Raw genomic sequence first — 27,821 nt, 5'->3', positions numbered from 1 at the left:
CATTACTTTCCAGATGCTTCGCTATTTCTTCTTTAATGATAGCTTCAAGCAATTTTCCAACTGCAGATGGGAAACTAACTGGCCTATAGTTAGCTCCCTTTTGCCAGCACCATGTTTTGAACCATGGCGTGACATTTGTCATCTTCCAATCTGCTGGGACCTGCCCAGAGTCCAGAGAACTCCCACTGGTGACTTTTTTTTTTTCCCTTTACTATTCCTAATATCTACCCTGGTGGATTCAACATTCTGTTTCTTCGATCTTATATCGTCTCTCACTAACACCCCTGTTCTCATCCTTAATTAAGAGTGTTACCCCACCTCCCTTACCTTCCTGCCTATCCTTCCGAATTACCTGACATCTTGGATATTTAATTCCCAGTCCTCTTCACGCTGCAACCACGTTTCTGTAATGGCCACTAAATCATACCTCTTTGAACTGATAAGTGCCACAAGTTCAATTACCTTGTTTCGAACACTTTCGATCACTGACCTTGTTTCGAACACTTTCGAATGGGCTTTTAAAATCTTGTCATCTTTTACTCTTTTGCACAACTTTTCTTCACTTCACTCTTACTTTCCTCTTTTTTATTTGTTGCTTTTTCTTTAACTTTATCTACTGTACACTCTTACTTTTTTTTCTTTATCTACACTCCTATTCCACTCTTACTTTCTTCTTTTTTACTTGTTGCTTTTTCTTTAACTTTATGTACGTTCCCATCAACAATAAGTATATCATTTTGGATACTGTTGATGGGGATGACCTGCCAGGGACAAGTTGCAGTGGTCACGTCTCTGGCACCGAGACTGGACCCTCAGCTGAGAAAGGAAGGAGGGAAAAGAGGAGAGCAGTAGTGATACGGGATTCGATAGTTAGGGGGACAGATAAGAGGTTCTGTGGGAGAGATCGAGAATCCTGGATGGTCTGTTGCCTCCCTGGTGCCAAGGTCTGTGATATCTCGGATCGAGTTCTCGGTATTCTCAGGAAGGAGGGTGAGCAGCCAGATGTCGTGGTCCATGTAGGGACAAATGACATGGATAGGAAGGAGGAGGAGGTCCTGCAAAGAGAGTTTAGGGAGTTAGGTGCAAAGTTGAAGGACAGGACCTCCAAGGTTGCAATCTCAGGATTGCTACCCATGCCACGTGCTAGTGAGGCTAGAAATAGGAAGATAATGCAGCTGAATATGTGGCTAAGGAGATGGTGAAGGAGGGAGGGCTTCATGTTTCTGGACAATTGGACTTTGTTCCAGGGGAGGTGAGACCTGTTCCGACGGGACGGGTTTGCATCTGAACTGGAGGGGGACTAACATCCTTGCGGGAAGGTTTGCTAGTGCTGCTCCGGGGGGTTTAAACTAGATTTGCAGGGGGAGGGGAACCAGAGTGTTGGAGCAGATAGTGAGGTGGAGGAGGATAAAGGTCATGCGATGACTGCATGTATAGACAGATATCAAAGGTTTGAACGTGATAGAAATGTTCACTGGTGCATCTATTTCAATGCAAGGAGTATTGTAGGTAAAGCAGATGAGTTTAGGGCATGGATTGGCACGTGGGATTACGACATTATTTCTGTTAGTGAGACATGGTTGCAGGAGGGGCAGGACTGGCAGCTTAATGTTCCGGGGTTTCGTTGTTTCAGATGTGAAAGAGGGGGAGGGATGAAAGGGGGAGGAGTGGCATTACTAGTCAGGGAGAACATCACAGCTGTGCGTAGACAGGACAGCCCAGAGGGCTTGTCTACAGAGGCCATATGGGTGGAGCTGAGGAACGGGAAAGGTGTGATGACACTAATAGGGTTATATAATAGACCACCCAATAGTCAGAGAGAATTGAAGGAGCAAATCTGTAGAGAGATAGCAGACCGATGTAAGAAACAGAAAGTTGTAATAGTAGGGGATTTTTATTTTCCACATATTGACTGGGACTTCCACACTGTGGAGTTTGTCAAAAGTGTTCAGGAAAGTTTTCTAAATCAATATATAGAGGTTATGCTGCAATTGTACAGGGTACTGGTGAGGCTGCACCTGGAGTACTGTGTGCAGTTCTGGTATTCTTTCTTGAGCAAGGATATACTGGCTTTGAAGGCGATGCAGAGAAGGTTGATTCCAGAGCTGAGGGGGTTAGACTATGAGGAGAGATTGAGTTGCCTGGGACTGTACTCGCTGGAATTCAGAAGAATGAGAGGAGATCTTATAGAAACATAAAATTATGAAAGGGACAGATAAGATAGAGGCAGGAAAGTCGTTTCCACGGGTAGGTGATTCTAGAATGTAGGATGTAGCCTCAAGATTCGGGGGAGTAGATTTAGGACAGAGATGAGGAGGAACTGCTTTTCCAGAGAGTGGTGAATCTGTGAAATTCTCTCCCCAAAGAAGCAGTGGCCAGATCAGCAATGATTTTATCCATTGGAGAAATTGGTTGATTTGAGTTTATAGATTGGAGAGATGGAGTGCTTGGAATTTATAGAATGGATAGAATGGATGATTGGTGTTCATTGGCTGGAGAAATATGGTTGGAGTTTATGAACTGCAGAACTGAAATGGTTGGTGTTGCTAGACTGAAGGGATGAGATGGTTGGAGTTTGCAGGCTGGAGAGATTGGGTGGGTAGAGTTTATAGATGGAGAGTTGGTGTGCTGGGATTTTATAGACTGGAGAGATTGGATGATTAGAGTTCATTGGCTGGAGAGATGGGATGGTTGGAGTTTATTGACTGGATAGGTAGGATCACACATTGCTCTAGTCAGTGCGAGGAGTGGCACCCTACACAGACTTCCAATCTGTCCCTTGTAAGGCATGAAAATGCCAGACGCAGGCCTCTCATGGTCTGAGTCAACGTTCCCCTGCCCCCATAGATAGGATGGTTGGTGTTTATCAGCTGGAGAGATGGGGTGGTGAGAATTTATCAGCTGGAAAGGTGAGATGGTGAGTTTTAATCTGCAGGGATAATGGGAAGGTTGCAATTAGTAGGCTGGAGAAATGGGGTGGTTAGAGTTTATACTGGAGAGATGAGGTGGTTTGAGTTTATATGCTGGAGAGAGAATGGAAGGCTGGAGTTTAGAGATTGGAGAGACGGGATGGCTGAAATTTATTGGCTGGTGTGTGGGGTGGTTGAAATTTATTGACTGGAGAGATGAGCTGGATAGAGGAGTGAGATGGTTGGAGTTTATTGTCTGGAGAGATGGGGCCGCTTGAGTTTATAGACCAGAGCAATAGGGTTGTTTGAGTTTATAGACTGGATAGATAGATGTTTGGAGTTTATAGACTCGAGATATAGGATGTTTGGAGTTTAGAAATAGCAGAGTTGAGATGTTTGGAGTTTCTGGTGTGGATACATGTGGTAGTTGATATTTATAGGCTGAAGAGACGGGGTGGTTGGAGTTTATAGACTGGAGAGATGGAATGGTTGCAGTTTATTGTCTGGAGAGATGGGGTCACTTGAGTTTATAGACTGGAGGGATGGGGTCTTTTGAGTTTATAAACCAAAGCGATGGGGTCATCTGAGTTTATAGACTGGATAGATGGATATTTGGAGTTTATAGACCTGAGACATGGGATGTTTGGAGTTTAGAAATGGCAGAGTTGAGATGTTTGGAGTTTCTGGTGTGGATACGTGGTTGTTGGTATTTACAGGCTGAAGGAATGGGGGGTGGGGTTGGAGTTTATAGACTGGAGAGATGGGATGGTTCAGAGTTTACTTACTAGAGATGGGATGTTGGGAGTTATAGACAGGAGACTTATGTGGTGAGAATTTAAAGACTGGAGAGATGGATGGTTAGTTTACAGATGGAAAGTTGGGATGGTTGGAGTTTATAGGTTGGAGAGATGGGATGGTTGCAGTTTATAGACTGGAGAGATGGACTGGTTGTAGTTTATAGGCTGGAGAGATGAGATGGTTGTAGTTCATAGGCTGGAGGGATGGAGTGATTGTAGTTTATAGACTGGAGAGATGGGAAGGTTGGAGTTTATAGACTGGAGAGATGGGATGTTTGTAGTTTATAGACTGGAGGGATGGAGTGGTTGTAGTTTATAGACTGGAGAGATGGAGTGGTTGTAGTTTATAGACTGGAGAGATGGAGTGGTTGTGGTTTATAGACTGGAGAGATGGAGTGGTTGTAGTTTATAGGCTGGAGAGATGGAGTGGTTGTAGTTTATAGACTGGAGAGATGGAGTGATTGTAGTTTATAGACTGGAGAGATGGGAAGGTTGGAGTTTATAGGCTGGAGAGATGGGATGTTTGTAGTTTATAGACTGGAGAGATGGACAGGATGTAGTTTATAGACTGGAGAGGTGGAGTGATTGTAGTTTATAGACTGGAGAGATGGAGTGGTTGTAGTTTATAGACTGGAGAGATGGGATGTTTGTAGTTTATAGACTGGAGAGATGGACAGGTTGTAGTTTATAGACTGGAGAGATGGGATGGTTGTAGTTTATAGACTGGAGAGATGGAGTGGTTGTAGTTTATAGACTGGAGAGATGGAGTGGTTGTAGTTTATAGACTGGAGAGATGGGATGTTTGTAGTTTATAGACTGGAGAGATGGGAAGGTTGGAGTTTATAGACTGGAGAGGTGGAGTGATTGTAGTTTATAGACTGGAGAGATGGGAAGGTTGTAGTTTATAGACTGGAGAGATGGGATGGTTGCAGTTTATAGACTGGGGAGATGGAGTGATTGTAGTTTGTAGGCTGGAGAGATGGAGTGGTTGTAGTTTATAGACTGGAGAGATAGAGTGATTGTAGTTTATAGGCTGGAGAGATGGGATGGTTGTAGTTTATAGACTGGAGAGATGGGATGGTTGCAGTTAATAGACTGGAGAGATGGAGTGGTTGTAGTTTATAGACTGGAGAGATGGAGTGGTTGTAGTTTATAGACTGGAGAAGTGGGAAAGTTGGAGTCTTTAGACTGGAGAGATGTGACAGTTGGATTTTATAGGCTGAAGGGATGAGGTCGTTGAAGTTTATCGGCTGGAGAGATGGGATGGTTGAAGTTTATAGACTGAAGAGATGGGGTGGTTAGAGATTATAGGCTGGAGAGATGGAATGTCTGGGATTTATAGAGTGGCAGGATGGGGTGCTTGGAGCTTTCAGACTGGAGAGATGTGGTTGTTAAAATTTATATGCTGGGGAAATAGGATGGTTGAAGTTTATCGGCTGGATACGGGGTGGTTGGAGTTTATAGATAGGGGAAATGGGATGGTTGGACTAAATCACCGTTAGTTTTACATATGATGATATTTTGGAATAAAGCGGAGAAGCACTCTCATGGCTTGGTTGTATTACTGAAAGCCTCTCACAGTGCCAGCACAACTTCTCATTCAATTAGGAATTTTTACAGTGTTGTCATTGTACTACAGAAGTGATTTTGTACACAGTAGGGCAGCACAGAATGAATGCAATGTGATAATTCGATGATCCACTTTTCGTAATGTTGACAACGAGGATAAATAGTATCATTGACAATCTTGTTTTCTTTGAAACCATTCACCTGACTTGTCCTGAAGACGGGAGCATTCTTGGAAAGGAACATGAGCTGAGTTCTGTAGTTTGATGTTGATTTTTTTTTGTTTCATTGTGGAGGGAGCTGCGGCTGATATAGCAACATTAATACAAAAATTGATTTATTTTTATTTGCTCTTTTGCCTCATTGCTTATTTTTGGCCAACCAGAGGAAATAAAAACATATCAGGGTCCAGATCCAACACATCACAACACACAGTAACAGATTTTCTCACAGTGGTAAATACCAATTGTCAGGAATTGTTTGTTGGATCTTTTCCGGCAGTCATTTGGACTCAGTGATGAATCATTTCCACCCTGTGGGTATTCAACTATCCCGGTCAATTGAGGGACAGATATTTTATCATACTTCTAAACCCATACTGAGAACAGATCGTGTAAAAAAAAACTTACACCTTTAAATATATGACCTTGAAAATAATCCAATACAGGGAAGACTAGATCATCTCCATGCACAAACAAGAGAAGATCTGATGCTGGGCATCCTGAGCAAAATGCTGGAGGAACTTGGCAGGCCAGGCAGCATCCATGGAAAAGAGCAAACAGTCAACATTTTGGGGCCGAAACTCTTCATTAGAACTGGAAATAAAAGATAAGAAGTCAGAGTGAGAAGGTGGGAGAGGTGAAGAAGAAATACAAAGGGCAGGTGGTACATTAAACCGGAGGAGGGGGAGAGGGGGAGAGGTGAAAAAATACAAAGGGCAGGTGGTACATTAAACCGCAGGAGGGGGAGAGGTGAAGAAATACAAAGGGCAGGTGGTACATTAAACCAGAGGAGGGCGAGATGGGGAGAGGTGAAGAAATACAAAGGGCAGGTGGTACATTAAACTGGAGGAGGGGGAGAGGTGAAGTTAAGAGCTCAGAAATCAATTGGTGAAAGCAATAAAGGGCTGGAGAAGGGTGAATTTGAGAAGAGAGGACAGAAGTCCATGGAAGAAAGGGAATGGGAAGGAACTCCAGAGGAAGATGATGGTCAGTAAGGTGATAAAGTGAGAAAAAGGAATGGGGAATGGTGAAGGGGGGGCACACTATCAGAAGTTTGTTAAATTGACATTCATGCCATCGGGTTGGAGGCTACCCAGATGGAATATAAGATGTTGCTCCTCCAACCTGAGTGTGGCCTCATTACGTCAGTAGAGGAGGCCATGGACTGAAATGTTGGAATGGGAAGTAGAATTGAAATTGGTGGCCACCGGGAGATCGTGCTTTTCCTGGCAGTTGGAGTATAGCTGCTCGGTGAAGCAATCTCCCACTCTATATCCAGTCTCACCAATATACAGGAGGCCACACTGGGAGCACTGGATACAGTAGATGACCCCAAAAGACTTACAGGTGAAGTGTCGCCTTTCCTGGAAGGACTGTTTGGCGTCCTGAATGTAGTGAGGGAGGAGGTGCAGGGACAGGTGTAGCACTCATTCTGCTTGCAAGGATAGGTGCCAGAAGGGAGATCTGAGGGGAAGGACAAATGGACAATGGATCCCTGCAGAAAGCAGAGAGTGCGGGGAGGGAAAATGTGCTTGGTGGTGGAATCCCATTGGGAGATGGCAGAAGGTATGGAGAATTGTGCACTGGATGCGGAGGCTGGTGGGGTGGTAGGTGAGGACAAAAGGAACCCCGGTGCTGGTGGGGTGATGGGAGGATGGGGTAAGGCCAGAGGTGAGCAAAATGGAAGAGATGAGGGTGAGGGCAGCATTGATGATGGAGGAAGGAAATCCTCTTTCTTTGAATAAAGAAGACATCACCTTAGTATGGAATGAAAAACCTCATCCTGAGAGCAGAGATGGAGGAATTGAGAGAAGGGGATGGCGTTTTCACAAGTAACAGAGTGGGAAGGGGAAATGTCCAGGTCACAACAAAGCTATCTGATGTATTCATAGGTTAATTTGCAGGTAGAGTCAGTGGTGAAGAAGGCAAATGGGAAGTTAGCTGATTGCATGTGCATAAAGTACCAGTAGGCACAGTAGTTTCTGTATATAAGGTGACTACAGGAGTGATAAAGTCATGGTGTTGGGGGCTTTGGAGGGCTGGGTTAGTGGACGGAGCTGTTGATCAGCCTTACTGTTTCTGGAAACTAACTGTTTTTGAGTTTGGTGGTCCTGATGTGGATGCTACATCGCCTCTTCCCCAATGGGAATGGGACAAACATCCATGAGCAGGCTGGGTAGGAATCTTCATGATGTTGTCAGCCCCTTTCTAGCATCTTTCTGTATGTATGTCCTTGATGGCAGGTAGGCTGCTGCTGGTGATGCACTGGGCAGTTTTGACCAGCTGTAGAGCCTTCTTGTCCGCCAGTTCCCATACCACACAGAGGTGTAACTTGTTAGGAAGCTTTCTACTGTGCATCTGTAGAACTTCGTGAGCATAAGATCATAAGACATCTGAGCAGAATTAGGCCATTTGGCCCATTGAGTCTGCTCCACCATTCAATTATGGCTGATCCTTTATCCTCACATCAGCCCCACTCCCTGACCTTCTCCCCATTACCTTTGATGCCGTGTCCAATCAAGAACCTATCAATCTCTGCCTTAAATACACCCAACCACCTATTCTCCACAGTCACTTGTGACAACAAATTCTGCAAATTCATCACCCTCTGGCTGAAGAAATTTCTCCACATTTCTGTTTTAAATGGACGCCCCTCTATATTGAGGCTGTGCCCTCTTGTCCTAGACTCTCCCACCATGGCCAGTATCCTTTCCACATTGACTCTATCTAGGCCTTTTCACATTCAAAAGGTTTCAATGAGATTCCCCTCATCTTTCTAAATTCCAGCAAGTACAGATCCAGAGCTATCATATAAAACCCTTTCATTCCCAGAATCATCCTTGTCAACATCCTCTGAACCCTCTCCAATACTAGCACATCTCTTCTTAGAAGAGGAGCCCAAAACTATTTACAATACTCAAGATGAGGCCTCACCAGTGCCTTATAAAACCTCAGTATCGCATCCCTATGTATTATAGGTCTATGTATTATAGACCTCTTGAAATGAATGCTAACATTGCATTTGCCTTCCTCACCACAAACTCTACCTGCAAGCTAAACTATAGGTTGTTCTGCACAAGGACTCCCAAGTTCCTTTGCATTTCAGATTTTTGAATTTCCTCCCTGTTTAGAAAATAGTCTGCACATTTATTTCTACTACCAAACTGCATGACCATCCATTTTCCAATATTATATTTCATTTGCCACTCTCTTGACCATTCTCCTAATCTGTCGAAGTCCTTCTGCCTGCTACTTGTTTCCTCAACACTACCTGCCCCTCCATCAATCTTCATCTCATCTGCAAAATTGGCAACAAAACCATCTATTGCATCATCTAAATCATTGATATACAGCATAAAAAGAAGTGGTCTCAACACCACGTCTGCAGAACGCCACTAGTCACTGGCAGCCAACCTGGAAAAGGATCCTTTTATTCCCACTCACTGCCTCCTACCACTCAGTCAATGCTCTAACCATGCCAATAACTTTCCTGTAATACTATGGGCTCTTAACTCAGTGAGCCTTGTCAAAGGCCTCTGAAAGTCCAAATGTACAGCATCCACTACATCCCTTTTATCTATCCTACTTGTAATCTCCTCAAAGAATTCCAACAGTTTCCCCAAAGGAAACTATACTAACTTTGTACTATCTTGTCCTGTGTCACCAAGTACTCTATAACATCATCCTTAATAATTGACTCCAGCACCTTCCCAACCACTGAGATCAGGCTAACTGGTCTATAACTTCCCTTCTGCTGCCTATGTCCTTTTGTAAAGAGTGGAGTGACATTTGCAATTTTCCAGTCCTCTGGCACCATGCCAGAGTCCAATGATTTTTGAAAGATCATTTCTAATGCCACCACAATCTTTAATGCTATCTCTTTCAGAACCCTAGGGTGCAATTCCTCTGATCCGGGTGACTTATGCACCTTTAGGTCTTTCAGCTTTTTGAGCATTTCTCCCCGCACTCACATCTCTTCCCCCATACCTTTCAACATCTGCAACACACTGCTGGTGTCTTCCACAGTGAAGACTGCAAAATACTCATCTGCCATCTCCTTGTCCTCCATTATTATTTCTCCAGCCTCACTTTCTAGTGGTCCTATATCCACTCACATCTCTCTTTTATTTTTACATACTTGAAACAGCTTTTACTATCCACTTTGATATTGTCTGGGGCCAATCAGCAGCATCAACGGAGCTCTGGAAGAAGAGGTGTGTCTCGCAGGACAGCGGTGATTATTTAAAAGGAGAGTTTAGATTAGATTAGATTATGATGACACACAGCCCTCTTTTATTGTCATTTAGTAATGTATGCATTAGGAAATGATACAATATTCCTCCAGAATGATATCACAGAAACAAAAGACAAACCCAGACTGAAAAACTGACAAAAACCACATAATTACAACATATAGGTACAACAGTGCAAAATAATACTGTAATTTGATAAAGAGCAGACCGTGGGCATGGTAAAAAAAAAAGTCTCAAAGTCTCTAGAAAGTCCCATCATCTCACACAGACAGTAGAAAGGAGGAACTCTCCCTGCCATGAACCTCCAGCGCCACAAACTTGCTGATGCAGCACCCTGGAAACACCCGACCACAGCCAACTCTTGAGTCCATCTGAAAACTTCAAGCCTCCGACACCGAGCACCGAGCACCATCTCTGCCGAGCGCTTCAACCCCAGCTCCAGCAACAGGCAATAGGCAAAGCCGAGGATTTGGAGCCTTCCCCTCCGGAGATTCTCGATTGCACAGTAGCAGCGGCAGCGAAGCAGGCATTTCAGAAGTTTCTCCAGATGTTCCTCTGTGCTTCTCACGGCTGTCTCCATCAAATCAGGATCGTGAACAGTACCTACTTCACAAATGCGATATCATTTTGGAGCGGCCGCACGCGCTGCATCGCGCTGCCATCTTCTCCTCCCCTCCGGGAGTTTTGAGAGTGTTTGTCCATTGTACGTCGCCTACCAGTGGCGTCAACAGAGCTCTATGAACTAAATAAAAGTACAGAAGGGATAAGCGGAGCAGCCATTGTCGGGAGTAGGCCAGTGGCGAGAGTAGAAGCAACAGGCTTTGGCTCAAAAAGAGGCATCGGCTCTGTGTAAAGCATCTGTTAAGGTTTCCTTTCTGGGTTTTTTCCCCCTCTCTTACTGTACCATTTAAATGGCTATGGTGTGCTCTTTGTCCCAGATGTTGGAGAACTGGGAAACCTAGAGTCTCCCAGGGAACTACATCTGCGTGGAGTGCATCCAGCTGCAGCTCTTTGAAGACCATGTTTGAGATCTGGAGCAGCAGTTGGGTGACCTTTGGCTTGTACAGGAGAGTGAGGAGATAATCGATTGAAGTTACAGGAAAGTAGTCACCCTGAAGTTGTAGGCGACCAGTAGCTGGGTGACTGTCAGGAGAAATGGAAATAGGCAGATAGAGCAGAGCACCCCTGTGGCCATTCCCCTCAAGAACAACTATATCACTTTGGATACTTTTGTGGGGGATGACCTCTCGGAAAAATGCCACGCAACCGGGTTACAGGCACTGAGCATGGATTCATAGTGCAGAAGGGAGCGGTAATGATAGGGGACTCGATAGTGAGGGGAACAGACAGGAGATTCTGTGGACGTGAATGGGACACCCAGATGGTATGTTGTCTCCCAGGTGCCAGGGTCAGGGATGTCTCAGATCTCATCCATAACATTTTGGAGGGTCTTGGTACATATTGGTACCAATGACATAGGAAGGAAAAGTAATGGATCCTGAAAAGAGAATTTAGAAAGCTAGGTAGAAAGCTGAGAAACAGGACCTCCAGGGTAGTAATTTCTGGATTGCTACCTGTGCCACATGCCAGAGAGGGTAGAAACAGGATGATTTGGCAGATAAATGCGTGGCTGAGAAGCTGGTGCAGGGGGCAGGGCTTCAGGTTCTTGGGTCATTGGGATCTCTTCTGGGGGAGGTATGACCTGTTCAAAAGTGACGGGTTGCACCTGAATCCAAGGGGGACCAATATTCTCATGGGCAGGTTTGTTAGAGATGCTGGGGAGGGTTTAAACTAATTTGGCAGGGGGGTGGGAACCAGAGAGAAGGGACTCGAGATAGGATGGATGGTTAAAAAAAGTAAACGTAGCGTGCAGTCAGACTGTCAGGAAGGGCAGGCAGGCGATGGGACTTAGGTGCAGCCAACAGGCTGAGTATCAAATCATTAGGGATGCAGAATCAGGAAGTATAACAAATCAAGATGTTGTATCTAAATGCATGTATTATAAGAAATAAGGTGGATGATCTTGTTGCAATATTACAGATTGCCAGGTAGGATGTTGTGGCCATCACTGAATTGTGGCTGAAGGATTGTTGTAGTTTGCAGTTGAAGGTCCAAGGTTACACATTATATCAGAGGGGTAGGAAGGTAGGCAGAGGGGTGGTGTGGCTCTACTGGTAAAGAATGGTATCAAATCAATAGAAAGATGTGGCATAGAATTGGAAAATGTTGAATCCTTGTGGATTGAGTTAAGAAACTGCAAGAGTAAAAGGACGTTGATGGCAGTTACATACAGGCCTCCCAACAGTGGCTGGGAGGTGGACCACAGGTTACAAAAGGAAATACAAAAGGCGAGTCAAAAGGGCAATGTTATGGATGTCATGGGAGATTTTAACACGCAGGTCTAATGGGAAAATTAGGTTGGTAATGGATCTCAAGAGTGTGAGCTGTTGAATGCCTAAGAGATGTCTTTTCAGAGAAGTTTGTTATTGAGCCTAATAGTGGATCAGCTATACCTGTACTGGATTTGGTGTTGTGTATTTGGATTTGGCTACATGCATGACCGGCGTATGTGCGCATGCGCTGGTCGTGCATGCAGCCTGGTACAGCCGTTCCGATCTATTCTTACTTTCTTCTTCTTACTTTTTAATTTACGTTATTTTTTGTATTTTTGTTTCTCACGATAACACATCGAAGCTGCACCCTCTCTAACATGCTGGTAGAGAGAGTTTTATTTGGGTTTTCTTTAGCACTGGAAATGGTTACATCCTGACACACGCGACAGAAGCAAGGTCGCATTGTGTATTCCACGGACCAGTTGTTAGCGCTAATGCCGGCTGGTTTAGCGAGCAGAGCGGCGGACACCCCTGCTGAAATCCGGAGGAAAACATACAGAGACTGCAGAGGGGGATCACAAAGTCAAGGAAAGAGGATCGGGTCAAGGCAACAGAGACTTTTGGAGAAGAGGAGTTCAGTGGGTAATACCGTTCCAGCTGACCAGAAGTGGACTGAGAGCGGTAAGCGTAAAGGAGTTGGGTGCTTACTGATCTGGTTAACAACAGATGGTGTAATCCGGGGTATATTACGATCGAGGAACGTGTTTGCAGACTGGATATTGAACTTTTTACTGTTGAGCTTCGGCCACATTCCACCGTGATACAACACTTGGCAGCACGGGAGGTCTTTCCTGCCTGTGGCCATCAAACATGCAGCTCCTCCTGTGGAGGATCAGACACCCTGAGCCAATAGACTGGTCCTGGACTTATTTTCCATCTGGCATAGTTTGCATTTTGTTGTTTGATTGTTGGGGTTTTTTGTATTGCTATATTTACGCTCTGTTCTTGGTTGGTGCGGCTGTAACGAAACCAAATTTCCCTCGGGATTAATAAAGTATATCTATCTATCTATCTATCTAATGAAATGGAGGTGATTATGGAGCTTAAGTTAAAAGAACTCTTAGGAACCAGTGATAACAGTATGATTGTGTTCAACTTCAAATTTGATAGGAGAAAGTAAGGTCTGATGTAGCAGTATTTCAGTGGAATAAGGGAAATTACAGTGGTATGAGAGACCAAAGTAAATTGAAAGAGCTGCTGGCAGGGATGACAGCAGAGCAGCAATGATGTGTGTTTATGGAAAAATGAGGAAGGTGCAGGACGCAAGTATTCCAAAAATGAAGAAATACTCAAATGGTAAAATAGTACAACCATGGTTGACAAGGGAAGTCAAAGCCATTGTAAGAGCAAAAGAGAGGGCATGCAACAAAGCAAAAATTAGTGGGAAGATAGAGGATTGGGAGGTTTTTAAAAACCTAAACAGAGCAACTAAAAATCATTAGAAGGGAAAAGATGAAATATGAAAGCAAGCTAGCAAATAATATCAAAGTGGATAGTAAAAGTTTTTTCAAGTACAGTATGTTAAAAACAAAAGAGTAATGAGAGTGGATATAAGACCACTAGAAAATGAGGCAGGAGAAAGAATAGTGGGGGACAAGGGGATGGTTGATGAATTAAATGACTGTTTTGCATCGGTCTTCACTGTTGAAGACACCTGCAGTATGTCTGATGTTGTAGTGTGTGAAGGAAGAAAATTGGGTGCAGTTGTAGTGTGTGAAGGTAGAGAAGAGAGAAAGTGTTCAAAAATCTGAAAGACCTATAGGAACATAAGCCACCTGGATCAGATGAACTCCACACTAAGGTTCTGAAAGATGTAGCGTTAGAGATTGTGGTGGCAATAGAAATGATCTTTCAAAAATCATTGGACTCTGGCATGGTGCCAGAGGACTGGAAAATTGCAAATGTCACTCTACTCTTTAAGAAAGGAGGAAGGCAGCAGAAAGGAAATTGTAGACCAGTTAGCCTGACCTCAGTGGTTGGGAAGATGTTGGAGTCAATTGTTAAGGATGATGTTATAGAGTACTTGGTGACAGAGGACAAGATAGTACAAAATCAGTATGGTTTCCTTCAGGAAAAATCCTGCCTGATGAACCTGTTGGAATTCTTTGAGATTACAAGTAGGATAGATAAAAGGGACGCAGTGGATGTTGTATATTTGGACTTTCAGAAGGCCTTTTTCAAGGTGCCCATGGTATTACAGGAAAGTTACTAACATGGTTAGAGCATTGGCTGATTGGTAGGAGGTAGCAAGTGGGAATAAAAGTTTCCTTTTCGTGTTGGTTGCCAGTGACTAGTGGTGTTCTGCAGGGGTCGCTATTGGGACCACTTCTTTTTACGCTGTATGTAAATATTTAATTGATGGAATAGGTAGCTTTGTTGCCAAGTTTGCAGATGATACGAAGATTGGTGGAGGGGCAGGTAGTGTTGAGGAAACAGGTAGGATGCAGAAGGACTGAGACAGATTAGGAGAATGCATGGTCATGCACTTTAGTAGTAGAAATATACCTGCGGACTGTTTTCTAAACGTGGAGAAAATCCAAAAATTTGGGACTCAAAGGGACTTGGGAGTCCTTGTACAGAACACCCTAAAGATTAACTTGCAGATCAAGTTGGTGATAAGGAAGGCAAATGCCATGTTAGCATTCATTTCAAGAGGTCTAGAATACAAGAGCAGAGATGTGATGTTGAGGATTTCTAAGGCACTGGTGAGGCCTCACCGTGAGTATTGTGAACAGTTTTGGGCCCCTCATCTTAGAAAAGATGTGCTGGCATTCGAGAGGGTCCAGAGGAGGTTCACAAGGTTGATTCCAGGAATGAAAGGGTTATCATATGAGGAATGTTTGATGGCTCTGGGTCTGTACTCACTGGAATGCAGAAGGATGGGGGGGGATCTCATTGAAACCTTTCGAATGTTGAAAGGGCTGGACAGAGGAGATGTGGAAAGAATGTTTCTCATGATGGGGGAGTCTAGGACAAGAGGGCATAGCCTCAGGATAGAGGAGTGCCCTTTCAAAACAGAGATGTGGAGAAATTTATTTCGCTAGAGGGCGGTGAATTTGTTGCCACATGCAGCTGTGGAGGCTAGGTTGTTGGGTATATTTAAGGCAGAGATTGATAGGTTCTTGATTGGACATGGCATCAAAGGTTACGGGGAGAAGGCCGGGAACTGGGGTTGGGGAGGAGAAAAAAAAAGACCAGCCATGCTTGATTGTCGGAGCAGACTCGATGGGCCAGATAGCCTAATTCTGCTCCTATGTCTTATGGTTTGGTAGCTTTCTTTAATACTTCATGTTTTTGCTCCTAATGATTCTTTTTGTTGCTCTCTGAGGGTTTTTGAAAGCTTCCCAATCCTCTGTCTTCCCACTGATTTTTGATTTGATGTTAACCGTCCCTTTTGCTTTGAGTGCTCTTGTCAGCAACAGTTGTACTATTTGGCCATTTGAGTATTTTTTTGTTTTTGGAAGACATCTATCCTGCACCTTCCTCATTTTTCCTAGAAATGCACACCATTGCTGCTCTGCTGACATCCCTGCCAGCAGCTCCTTCCAATTCACTTTGGCCAACTCCTCTCTCATTCCACTGTAATTTCCCTTACTCCATTGAAATACTGCTACATCAGACTTTACTTTCTCCCTCCCTATCAAATTGAACTCAATCATATTGTGATCACTGCCTCCTAAGGGTCCTTTTTCCTTAAGCTCCCTAATCACCTCTGGTTCATTACATAACCCCCAGTCCAGTGTAGCTGAATCCCTAGTAGGCTCAACGCCAAACTGCTCCAAAAATCCATCTCTTAGGCGTTCAACAAATTCAATCTCTTGACATTTATTTCCAACCTAATTTTTTCATTCGATCTCCATGTTGAAATCTCCCATGACTACGATAACATTGCCCTTTTCACATCTTTTCTATTTCCTGTTGTAATCTGTGGTCCACATCCCAGCTACTGTTGAGAGGCCTGTATGTAACTGCCATCAGGATCCTTTTACCCTTGCCGTTTCTGAACACAACCCACAAGGATTCAACATCTTCCGATCCTATGTCGTACCTTTCTACTGATTTGATGCCATTCTTTACCAGCAGAGCCATGCCCTCTATTTACCTTCCCAACCCTCTGATACAACGTGTAACCTTGGACATTCAGCTCCGAACTACAACCATCCTTCAGCCACGATTCAGGGATGGCCACAACATCATACCTGGCAATCTGTAATAGTGCAACAAGATCATCCACCTTATTTTTTATACTACACACATTTAGATACAACACCTTTAGTACCGTATTTGCTATCCTTTCTGATTCTGCGTCCCTAATGCACTGATACTCACCCTGCTGGCTGCAATTTTGTCCTATCATTTGCCTGCCCTTCCTGACAGTCTGACTGCACGCTATCTTTGCTTTTTTACCATCTGTCCTATCCTGAGTCCCTTCACTCTGTTTCCCAACCCCCTGCCAAATTAGTTTAAACCCTCCCCAACAGCTCTAACAAACCTGCCCACATGAATATTGGTTCCCCTCATGCCATTGCTGCTCTGCTGTCATCCCTGCCAGTATCTCCTTCCAATTTCCTTTGGCCATCTCCTGTCTCATACCTCTGTAATTTCCCTTACTCCACTGAAATACTGCTACGTCAGACTTGACTTTCTCCAGTGACTTTTGAACAGGACAACTCTCCCCCAGAAGAGATCCCAGTTATCCAAGAACCTGAAGCCCTGCCCCCTGCACCAGCTTTTCAGCCACGCATTTATCTGCCAAATCATCCTGTTTCTACCCTCATTGGTGCATGACACAGGCAGCAATCCAGAAATTACTACCCTGGAGGTCCTGCTTCTCAGCTTTCTACCTAGCTCTCTAAATTCTCTTTTCAGGACCTCATTGCTTTTCCTTCCTATGTCGTTGGTACCAATATGTACCAAGACATCTGGCTGCTCTTCATCCCTCTCCAAAATGTTGTGGACGCAATTTGAGATGTCCCTGACCCTAGCAGCTGGAAGGCAACATACCATTTGGGTGTCCCATTCATGTCCACAGCATCTCCAGTCTGTTGCTCTAACTATTGAGTCCCCTATCGCTACTGCTCCTCTCTTCTCCCTCTATCCCTTCTGCACCATGGACCTATGCTCAGTAAGCTGGTCTCCGTGGCATTCCCCTGGGAGGCCATCCCCACAACAGTATCCAAAACTGTATACATTATTGAGTGGCATGGCCATGGGGTGCTCTGTGCTAACTGCCTATTCACAGTTCCATTTCTCCTGATAGTCACCCAGCCGTACTCCATATCTCTTCGCTCTTTGACAGCCAGCCAGAGAGAAAGTAGTTATTTAATTGTCTTAATAATTTAGCTAGATTGTTATAATGCTGTAATGTCTGGAATTGATTTTATATACATAACAATTGTTTATTCATTAGTTTATCCTGTTTTATTAGAAGTTTTGACTGTAGATTCTGTTTTGTAAGTGTATTGAACTTTGCCAGTAGACCGTAGATTTGGTTGTCAGTTGCTGTACATGTTCCGCTCCAGCGCCAATGCAATGGTTGGCACAACTTAGCAATAAAAATGTGCACTGAAAGTCAACTGAGTCAGTTTGTACATAATGGATGACTAATATTGATGTGATTTAGGCAGTGTGAATAAAGGATAATAAAATTACAGTAGATTGGAGTTTATATTGTAGATTGGGCTGTGAGGCTGTCATTTCAGTTTCTAGTTATTTTGAAAGTTAATCATCCTCTAGCATTTTGAATGTTCTGTAGTATATTGCAACTGTTCATTTAAAATTGCTCTCCAGAATGAGCAGGAAAGAAGTTATAAACACTGCCTACATAGATGATTAAAATGCTTTCTTGATGCTTAAACAAAATCACCAGCCGAGGAAGGCAGCTCAACAAACAGCTTGTGTTGAATGTTATTGAATTTAGGCTTTTTGATTTGAATTAAACAAAACAATCTTTACAAGAGCTTCGTTAGGCCCTCGGGATTAGTGCTTCATGATTTTTCTTTGAGAATAGTGATATTAGCTGTGATATTAATCTCATTTATGCACAACAGAAAGGATTAATTTTCTAGATCATGATATACAAGAGGTTTACATGTTACAAAGGAGAAAAACAAAGGGATTACAGTAGTCACCCATGCCTCCTGAGGCAGCCCATTGGACGTACTACCGACCATAACTAATGAGCTCTGCCTGTTAGGCATTTCAAGGTGTGTCTGAGGATTCCTTGAAATACCCCTGTTGACTTAGGAATTGACATTTTTACTGGCATGGTTAGAGCATTGTCTGATTGGTAGGAGGCAGCAAGTGGGAATAAAATGATCCTTTTCTGGTTGACTGCAAGTGACTAGTGGTGTTCTGCAGGGGTCAGTGTTGGGACCGCTTCTTTTTATGCTGTACATCAATGTTTCAGATGATGGAATAGATGGCTTTGTTGCCAAGTTTTTTTTTGTTTTTTTTTACTGTGCCTGTGGACTGTTCTTCATCAGATTATGGTATTGCTTTGCACTGCTGTAACTATATGTTATAATTATGTGGCTTAGTCTTTGGTCTGTCTTGTTTTCTGTGATATCACGCCGGAGAAACATTGTATCATTTCTTAATGCATGTATGCATTTCTAAATGACAATAAAAGAGGACTGAGTGTTCTCATCATCTAAATAAAAAAGTTTTCAGATGATACCAAGATTGGTGGAGGGGTAGGCAATGGTTTGCAGAAATAGATAGGATGCAGAAGGACGTAGACACATTAGGAGAATGCGTAACGGAGTGGCAAATGACATACAATGTTGGAAAATGCATGGTCATCCACTTTGGTAGTAGAAATAAATGTGAAGACTATTTATAAACAGGGAGAAAATTCAAAAATCTGAGATGCAAAGGGACTTGGCAGTCCTTGAGCAAAACATCCCAAAAGTTAACTTGCAGGTTGAGTCGGTGGTGAGGAAAGCAAATGAAATGAAATGTTAGCATCCATAAGACCATATGATATGGAAGCAGAAGTAGGCCATTCAGCCCATCAACTCTGCTCCACCACTCAATCATGGGCTGATCCAATTCTTCCAGTCGTTGCTGTTCCCCTGCCTTCACCCCATACCTTTTGATGCCCTACCTAATCAAGAACCTATCGATCTCTACCTTAAGAAAAACCCCAATGCATTCTACAAGTAAGGAAAACCCCAAGGCATTCTACAAGTATGTGAAGAGCAAAAGGATAAGACATGAGAGAACAGGACTAATCAAGAGTGACAGTGAAAAAGTGTGTATGGAACCGGAAGAGATGGCAGAGGTATTAATAAATACTTCGCTTCAGTATTCACTACAGAAAAGGATCTTGGTGATTGTAGTGATGACTTGCAGTGGACTGAAAAGCTTGAGCATGTAGATTTTAAGGAAGAGGATGTACCAGAGCTTTTGGAAAGCATCAAGTTGGATAAGTCACCGAGTCTGGACGGGATGTATCCCAGGCTACTGTGGGAAGTGAGGAAGGAGATTGCTGAGCCTCTGGCGATGATCTTTGCATCATCAATGGGGATGGGAGAGGTTCTGGAGGATTGGAGGGTTGCGGATGTTGTTCCTTTATTCAAGAGAGGGAGTAGAGATAGCCCAGGAAATTATAGACCATAAGACAAAGGAACAGAAGTTGGCCATTTGGCTCATCGAGTCTGCTCTGCCAGTTTATCGTGAGCTGATCCATTCTCCCATTTAGTCCCACTTCCCCACCTTCTCACCATAACCTTTGATGCTCTGACTACTCAGACACCTATCAATCTCTGCCTTAAATACACCCAATGACTTGGCCTCCACTGCTACCCGTGGCAACAAATTCCATAGATTCACCACCCTCTGACTGAAAAAATTTCTTCGCATCTCTGTTCTGAATAGGCGCCCTTCAATCCTTAGGTCATGCCCTCTCGTACTAGACTCCCCCATCATGGGAAACAACTTTGCCACATCCACTCTGTCCATCCCTTTCAACATTCGTAATGTTTCTATGAGGTCTCCCCTCATTCTTTTAAACTCCAAGGAATACAGTCCAAGAGCAGACAAACGTTCCTCATATGTTAACCCTCTCATTCCCAGAATCATTCTTGTGAATCTTCTCTGTACCCTCTCCAACGTCAGCACATCCTTTCTTAAATAAGGAGACCAAAACTGCCCACAGTACTCCAAGTGAGGTCTCACCAGCGCCTTATAGAGCCTCAACATCACATCCCTGCTCCTATACTCTAATCCTCTAGAAATGAATGCCAACATTGCATTCGCCTTCTTCACCACCGACTCAGCCTGGAGGTTAACCTTAAGGGTATCCTGCACGAGGACTCCCAAGTCCCATTGCATCTCAGGACTTTGAATTCTCTCCATTTAAATAATACTCTGCCCATTTATTTCTTCTGCCAAAGTGCATAACCATACATTTTCCAACATTGTATTTCATTTGCCACTTCTTTGCCCATTCTTCCAATCTATCCAAGTCTCTCTGCAGACTCTCTGTTTCCTCAGCACTACCGGCCCCTCCACCTATCTTCGTATCGTCAGCAAACTTAGCCACAAAGCCATCTATTCCATAACCCAAATCGTTGATGTACAATGTAAAAAGAAGTGGCCCCAACACGGACCCCTGTGGAACACCACTGGTAACCGGCAGCCAACCAGAATAGGATCCCTTTATTCCCACTTTCTGTTTCCTGCCAATCAGCCAACGCTCTATCCACATATGTAACTTTCCCGTAATTCCATGGGCTCTTATCTTGTTAAGTAGCCTCATGTGTGGCACCTTGTCAGAGGCCTTCTGAAAATCCCAATATACAACATCCGCTATTTCTCCCTTGTCTAGCCTACTGGTAATTTCCTCAAAAAATTGTGATAGGTTTGTCAGGCAGGATTTTCCTTTAAGGAATCCATGCTGAGTTCTGCCTATCTTGTCATATGCCTCCAGGTATTCTGTAACCTCATCCTTGACAATCGACTCCAACAACTTCCCAACCATCGATGTCAAGCTAACAGGTCTATAATTTCCTTTTTGCTTCCTTGCCCCCTTCTTAAATAGCGGAGTGACATTTACAATCTTCCAGTCCTCCGGAACCATGCCAGAATCGATCGACTTTTGAAAGATCATCGCTAATGCCTCCGCAATCTCCACAGCTACTTCCTTCAGGACACGAGGGTGCATTTCATCTGGTCTGGGAGATTTATCTACCTTTAGACTATTCAGCCTCCTGAGTACTTTCTCTGTCGTAATTGTGACTGCGCGCACTTCTCTTCCCTGCCACCCTTGAGTGTCCGGTATACTGCTGATGTCATCCTCAGTGAAGACTGATGCAAAATACTCGTTCAGTTCCTCCGCCATCTCCTTATCTCTCATTACAATTTCTCCAGCATCAATTTCTATCAGACCTATATCTACTCTTACCTGTCTTTTACTCTTTATATACTTGAAAAAGCTTTTAGTATCCTCTTTGATATTATTTGCTAGCTTCCTTTTATAGTTCATCTTTTCCCTCTTAATGATCTAATTAGTTTCCTTTTGTAAACTTTTAAAAACTTCCCAATCCTCTGTCTTCCCACTAATTTTTGCTTCCTTGTATGCCCTCTCCTTTGCTTTAACTTTGGCTTTGAATTCTCTTGTCAGCCACGGTTGCATCCTTTTTCCATTCGAAAATTTCTTCTTTTTTGGAATATACCTGTCTTGCACCTTCCTCACTTCTCACAGAAACTCCAGCCACTGCTAGACCAGTGAGTCTTACTTCAGTGGTTGGTAAATTGATGAAGAAGATCCTGAGAGGCAGGATTTATGAACATTTGGAGAGGCATAGTATGATTAGGAATAATCAGCATGGCTTTGTCAATGAAATGTGCCTTATGACCTGATTGAATTTGTCCTGATGAAGGGTCTCAGCCCGAAACGTCGACTGTACCTCTTCCTAGAGATGCTGCTTGGCCTGCTGTGTTCACCAGCAACTTTGATGTGTGTTGCTTGAATTTCCAGCATCTGCAGAATTCCTCGCATTTGTGAATTTTTTGAGGATGTGACTAAACACATTGATGAAGGTAGAGCCGTAGATGTAATGTATATGAATTTTAGCAAGGCATTTGATAAGGTACCCCATGCAAGGCTTATTGAGAAAGTAAGGAGGCATGGGATCCAAGGGGACGTTGCTCTGTGGATCCAGAACTGGCTTGCCCACAGAAGGCAAAGAGTGGTTGTAGACGGGTCATATTCTGCATGGAGGCTCGTGACCAGTGGTGTGCCTCAGGGATCTGTTCTAGGACCCCTACTCATTGGGATTTTTATAAATACCCTGGATGAGGAAGTGGAGGGATGGGTTAGTAAATTTGCTGATGACACAAAGGTTGGGGGTGTTGTGGATAGTGTGGAGGGTTGTCAGAGGTTACAGTGGAACATTGATAGGATGCAAAAGTGGGCTGAGAAGTGGCAGATGGAGTTCAACCCAGATAAGTGTGAGGTTGGTGCAGAAAAAATCTCAGGAGCAGCAGACAGAATAGATCAGGCCGACTCAGGGAGTTGTTTCAGACTAAAGGGTTTTATTACATGATATCATGGAGAGTGCAGACTCCTAAAGCGGAGCTCCGCAGCTCCGCTCAACAATGGATTACACTCTTATTTATACCCCAGGCATACGTGACAAGAAGCACTTAACTCTGAAAAAGGATGGAACTTCAACTACAACTCATTAGAATAGCGAAGTTGCATAATATGTCCTTGAGCAGTTATACATTTTGTTAAGTGTTAGTTCTCAGGACAGTACTGTATATCAGGCTTTCCAAAGCACAGACATGTGATGATTCCTTGAACAAGGAAGCACAGACATAGTTATTTCCCCATCCCATCTGCAAAACACATTTCAGTCACGCAGTGTACATCAATCGCAGATAAGTGATTACAGACTTTGAATTCACATACTAGAAGGTCATTAACCCCTTGACGTTCGTCACAATGTCTTACTATTTTTCTTCCACAGAGGTGGTTCATTTTGGTAGGTCAAATATGATGGCAGAATATAGTATTAATGGTAAGACTCTCAGTAGTGTGGAGGATCAGAGGGATCTTGGGGTCCGAGTTGATAGGACACTCAAAGCTGTTAAGCAGGTTGACTCTGTGGTTAAGAAGGCATACAGTATATTGGCCTTCATCAATCATGGGATTGAGTTTAAGAGCAGAGAGGTAATGTTACAGTTATATAGGACCCTGATCAGACCCCACTTGGAATACTGTGCTCAATTCTGGTTGCCTCACTACAGGAAGGGTGTGGAAACCATAGGAAGGGTGCAGAGGAGATTTACAAGGATGTTGCCTGGATTGGGGAGCATGCCTTATGAAAACAGGTTGAGTGAACTCAGCCTTTTCTCCTTGGAGCAATGGAGGATGAGAGGTAACTGATAGAGGTATACAAGATAATGAGAGGCATTGATCATGTGGATAATCAGAGGCTTTTTCCCAGGGCTGAAATGGCTAGCATGAGAGGGCACAGTTTTAAGGTGCTTGGAAGTAGGTACAGAGGAGATGTCAGGGGTAAGTTTTTTACACAGAGAGTGATAAGTGCGTGGAATGGGCTGCCGGCAACAGTGTAGGGGGTGGATACAATAGGGTCTTTTAAGAGACTCCTGGATGGGTACATGGAGCCTAGAAAAATAGAGGGCTATGGGTAACCCTAGGTAGTTCTAAGGTAGGGACATGTTCGGCACAGCTTTTTGGGCTGAAGGGCCTGTATTGTGCTATAGGTTTTCTATGTTTCTATTAAATGCACCCAATGACTTGGCCTCCACAGCCGCTCGTGGCAACAAATTCCACAGATTTACCACCCTCTGACTAAAGTAATTTCTCCGCGTCTCATTTCTAAATGGGCATCCTTCAATCCTGAAGTCGTGCCCTCTTGTCCTAGAATCACCTACCATGGGAAATAACTTTTCCATATCTAATCTGTTAAGGCCTTTTAACATTCAGAATGTTTTTTTGAGATCTCACCTAATTCTTCTGAATTCCAGGGAATACAGCCCAAGAGCTGCCAGACGTTTCTCAAACGGTAACCCTTTCCTTCATTTCAAGTGGTCTGGAATTCAAGAGCAAGGATGTTGATTGCTGATATTGCATCGCCTCTGATCTGGGCTGACAATTACGTGTCGGGCGGCACCTAATTAATTAGAATGTTTATTTCGGCTTTTTTCTTAAAGATGTGCTGTGTATCTCCCGGCTACTGCTGCATTCTCTGCGAATTGGTATCTGTCCACGGCATGGGTGTTGGGGTGGTGGGATGCTGGGGTGTCATCTCGTCACCTGTTTCCATTAGAGCAGGCAGCTCATCTTCTCCTATGACTGCCCGCCTCGATGTCAAAGGTCGAGGCTCGTCGTCTGCTGTGGCTGATGTGAAAGGTTTGCTTGACTGCTGAGCCTCGCGCATTTTTCTATCACACAGTTCTTTGTAAGCACTCAAACCCTCCTGCAAATATCCCCTAAACCGACGTACCCTTTCAAAATTAAAGTCGTTCTTTATCATTACTCATTCAGTTTCAATTGTTATCCTTTCCTCTTCCAATTGCATCAGCTCTTCATCTATCAGTTCTTGGTGATGGGATGCCAAAACCTCTTCAACATCATCTTCGTCAACTTCCACAAGCCAAACTCACTTAGTCCTTACTTCGTTCACCACGATCAAAGCGCTTAATTATGTCTAGTTTTACACTAAGTGTAACACCCTTATGAGCTCTTTCAGGCTTTTCCGATACCATAGAACTCATCTTGCAAACGGCTGCTCACAGGCATGTGTTTAAGCAATGCCAGCGAGGATGCTGTTCTGAGTCTGGGGGAGAGAGGCTGCTTGGGACATGCGGCGCGCTGCCTTTTATCGCACGCTGTTTTTCACGCGCTGCTTTTTTTTGTAACAGTGAAAACACCTTCTGTTAGCAAAAACACGGACTAATGTAGGTCTTTCGTAACAGTGAGGTTTCGTAAAACGAATGTTCGAAAAGCAGGGGACACCTGTAATTTTGTTTGCACATAAGCATTTAATATTAATACTTTAATGTTGTAACCATGATTTACCTCAATCTATTGCCTGGGCCTGAAGTTCAGCAGTGCCTGCATCTGTAGTTAAATTAGAGAGCTGACTAAAGATCTCAAAGTAAATGGTGTTTTCTGGTTCTTCATGTGGAGTTGACATTTATGGGTGAGTAAAATTCATTTTTCTGCTCCCCCTAGTGGGAGTGTAGCCTATGTGCAGCTGGATTAAAGCACTCTTGCAACTTATGTGTTGGAGTCGACTATTATTAAAAAATTCAAATAATCAACTTCTGAATCAAATAAACGTAAACCCTATAACTAAGCTTATTAATTTTTGTTTTTTTTTATATTCAAACATTACAAATGAACTTGTAAATAATCTGATGAAATGAGCCCCTGGCCATTGTCACACTGATATCTTCATGTCCACTTCATGAATCAGTTCAGGCAGAAATAGTTCTGTGACGTGGAGCTTAGAAAAACAGAGTGCTATGGGTAACCCTAGGTAATTTCTAAAGTAAGTACATGTTGGGCCCAGCATTGTGGGCCGAAGGGCCTGTATTGTGCTGTAGGTTTTCTATGTTTCTGTGACACAATATCATCAGCAATATGTTGGAGTTTCGAACTGAAAAGAAAGGTAACGTACAAAGTCAGTAAGCGCCCCAGTGAGCTGGTGTTTCCACATTGCCTGTGCAATCTATGTTTCCCTGTTACATGGTGGTTTTCACTATAGCTGCAGACTTGTACCGAGGTTCCTCTCTACTCCTTTTCTAATGTGAATTGAGGCATGAAGAAAAACAGTCTTGTGTGAGAGACAAACACACTCTTTGTTGTGACTGTAAATGAGCCACATGCACAAAGGGGCTGTAACTGTTCAACATCTTAACAGAGCATCACAAGCTGGCATCCCAAAAGAATCTCTGTACAAAGTCTCAGTTGAACTTTACTGAGCTCAAAGTACATCCCGGTTTTATACACTCGCAACACAAAGATTTCATCAAGAATACAGTTTGAGTAACACACACAAAATGCTGGAGGAACTCAGTAGGTCAGGCAGCAGCTATGGAAATGAATAAATATTCAACGTTGCAGGGTGAGACCCTTCTTCAGGACTGGAAAGGAAGGGGGAAGACAGCAGAATGAAAGTGGAGGAGGGGGAGGAGCACAATCTCGAAGGTGAAGGGGGAAGCTAGTGAGTGGCTGGCTTCACCAATTCCAGTAGCTATAATTACATTGTTTACTTAAATGTTTTGGTTATCAGCAAATATCTTCGCAGTATTACTTATTTATAATGGGACTGACAAGTCACTGTTGAATATTCCAACACCTGGGGATGATCTAAAAGCTTTTGAGCTCAAATTGCCAGTTACAGTATTGAGGGATGCTCTCTCAATGTATAAACATGACAAATGTTGTTTAGCGGAACAAATATGTCTTTAACTATGCATCAAGTGGCAGAATGGCCATTCTGGCAGTTTTAATGTGGGCCAATTAATATTAATATTCATCTACTGTATTTCCTATGTAATGTCCAATTAGTTCAAAACCTCAGTATCCAACGCCAGAATGGTTAGTTTGAATGTCCTTAAAGGATCTTACGTATGAAGCATTTTGTTTTTTTGAAGATTGCTTTTTGTTCATATTAATGTTTGCTATTAACATAATCCTTGGTTAAAATTCATAATCAATCTCTAAAAGGCCTAAAGGAACCTAATACTCATTTCCTGCCCTAGAGTAAAATCAAATATAAATTTGAACAGTCTTTACTAGTGTCATTTTTATAAGGTTTGTAATTTCAATGCAAATTTCTCTTCCACAGAGCTTGTGTCATCTTGGGTGTCATATTTCTCGTATCAACTGTCTGCATTATTGGCAAAGCCATTCATGACCTTGCTTCAAAGCTGCTGCCAGAAGTGGTAAGCTGAAAACTTCAGAGAGTTTCTCTTATACTACTGTTACTCAATTTGATCTGCCATGTCTTCACCTTTGAATAGTCACACAGTATCAAGAATTATTTCAAGTTTTTAATAATTTGCAATTTGAAAAATATTTATTGAATATGTCCCTATTTATGGAGTTGTATTAAATATTTAAACCATAGTTGTTTAAGAGTGTAGCCCCCCCCGGCCACCCTCCGGGTCGCCCGGGTCGCTCGGCTCGCTGTCCTCTAGGGAAACAGCCCTCGGCCCCGCCAAACTGGGTAATAGTTTGTGTGGATGCTGTGTGATGTACCCGACCCCACCCAAATAACAGACAATACACCAGATACGATTAAATGATTTACAGTTTATAGATATTACTGAAACTATATAATTAATAGAGAATAAAATATAAAAGGAAAATAAAAGGCGCCACACTTAATCAAAGTTCAATCTCTTCGTGCATACAAAAGTTGGAGCTCAAGACCCTTCTTCTTCTTCCTTCAACCCCTCGGACCACCTCGACCGGCTGCCTGGGACCAACAACGGTGGTTGACCAGACGCTCTACATGAGTCCGTCTCCGTCTCCTGTCCTTGTCGAACGCCCTCCTCGGGGTCCGACCCCGTTAGTGGACTCACAGCACCTGGTTCATCCTCTGTCCCTCTCTTCCGCCTTATCCACCAAAACCCCGTGCATACAGTATCTTCAAATACACCAAAAACATAACAACTATTCCAATTGGTTCAT

General features: G+C 43.4%; 1 protein-coding gene across 1 annotated transcript in view; it reads left to right on the top strand.

The window, feature by feature from the left end:
- The window catches only part of tmem163a (transmembrane protein 163a), a 231,348-nt gene that overhangs the window by 157,166 nt on the left and 46,361 nt on the right, over positions 1 to 27,821 (top strand). The window contains exon 6 of the mRNA XM_072259697.1: positions 26,974 to 27,070. Coding sequence (XP_072115798.1) covers positions 26,974 to 27,070 — 97 coding nt within the window. The remainder of the gene's footprint in view (positions 1 to 26,973; positions 27,071 to 27,821) is intronic.

Source organism: Mobula birostris, chromosome 6 (assembly GCF_030028105.1).
Source record: "Mobula birostris isolate sMobBir1 chromosome 6, sMobBir1.hap1, whole genome shotgun sequence".
Taxonomy (NCBI): domain Eukaryota; kingdom Metazoa; phylum Chordata; class Chondrichthyes; order Myliobatiformes; family Myliobatidae; genus Mobula; species Mobula birostris.
Note: the sequence above shows the minus strand (reverse complement) of the source record. Positions and strands in the feature narration are given on the sequence as shown.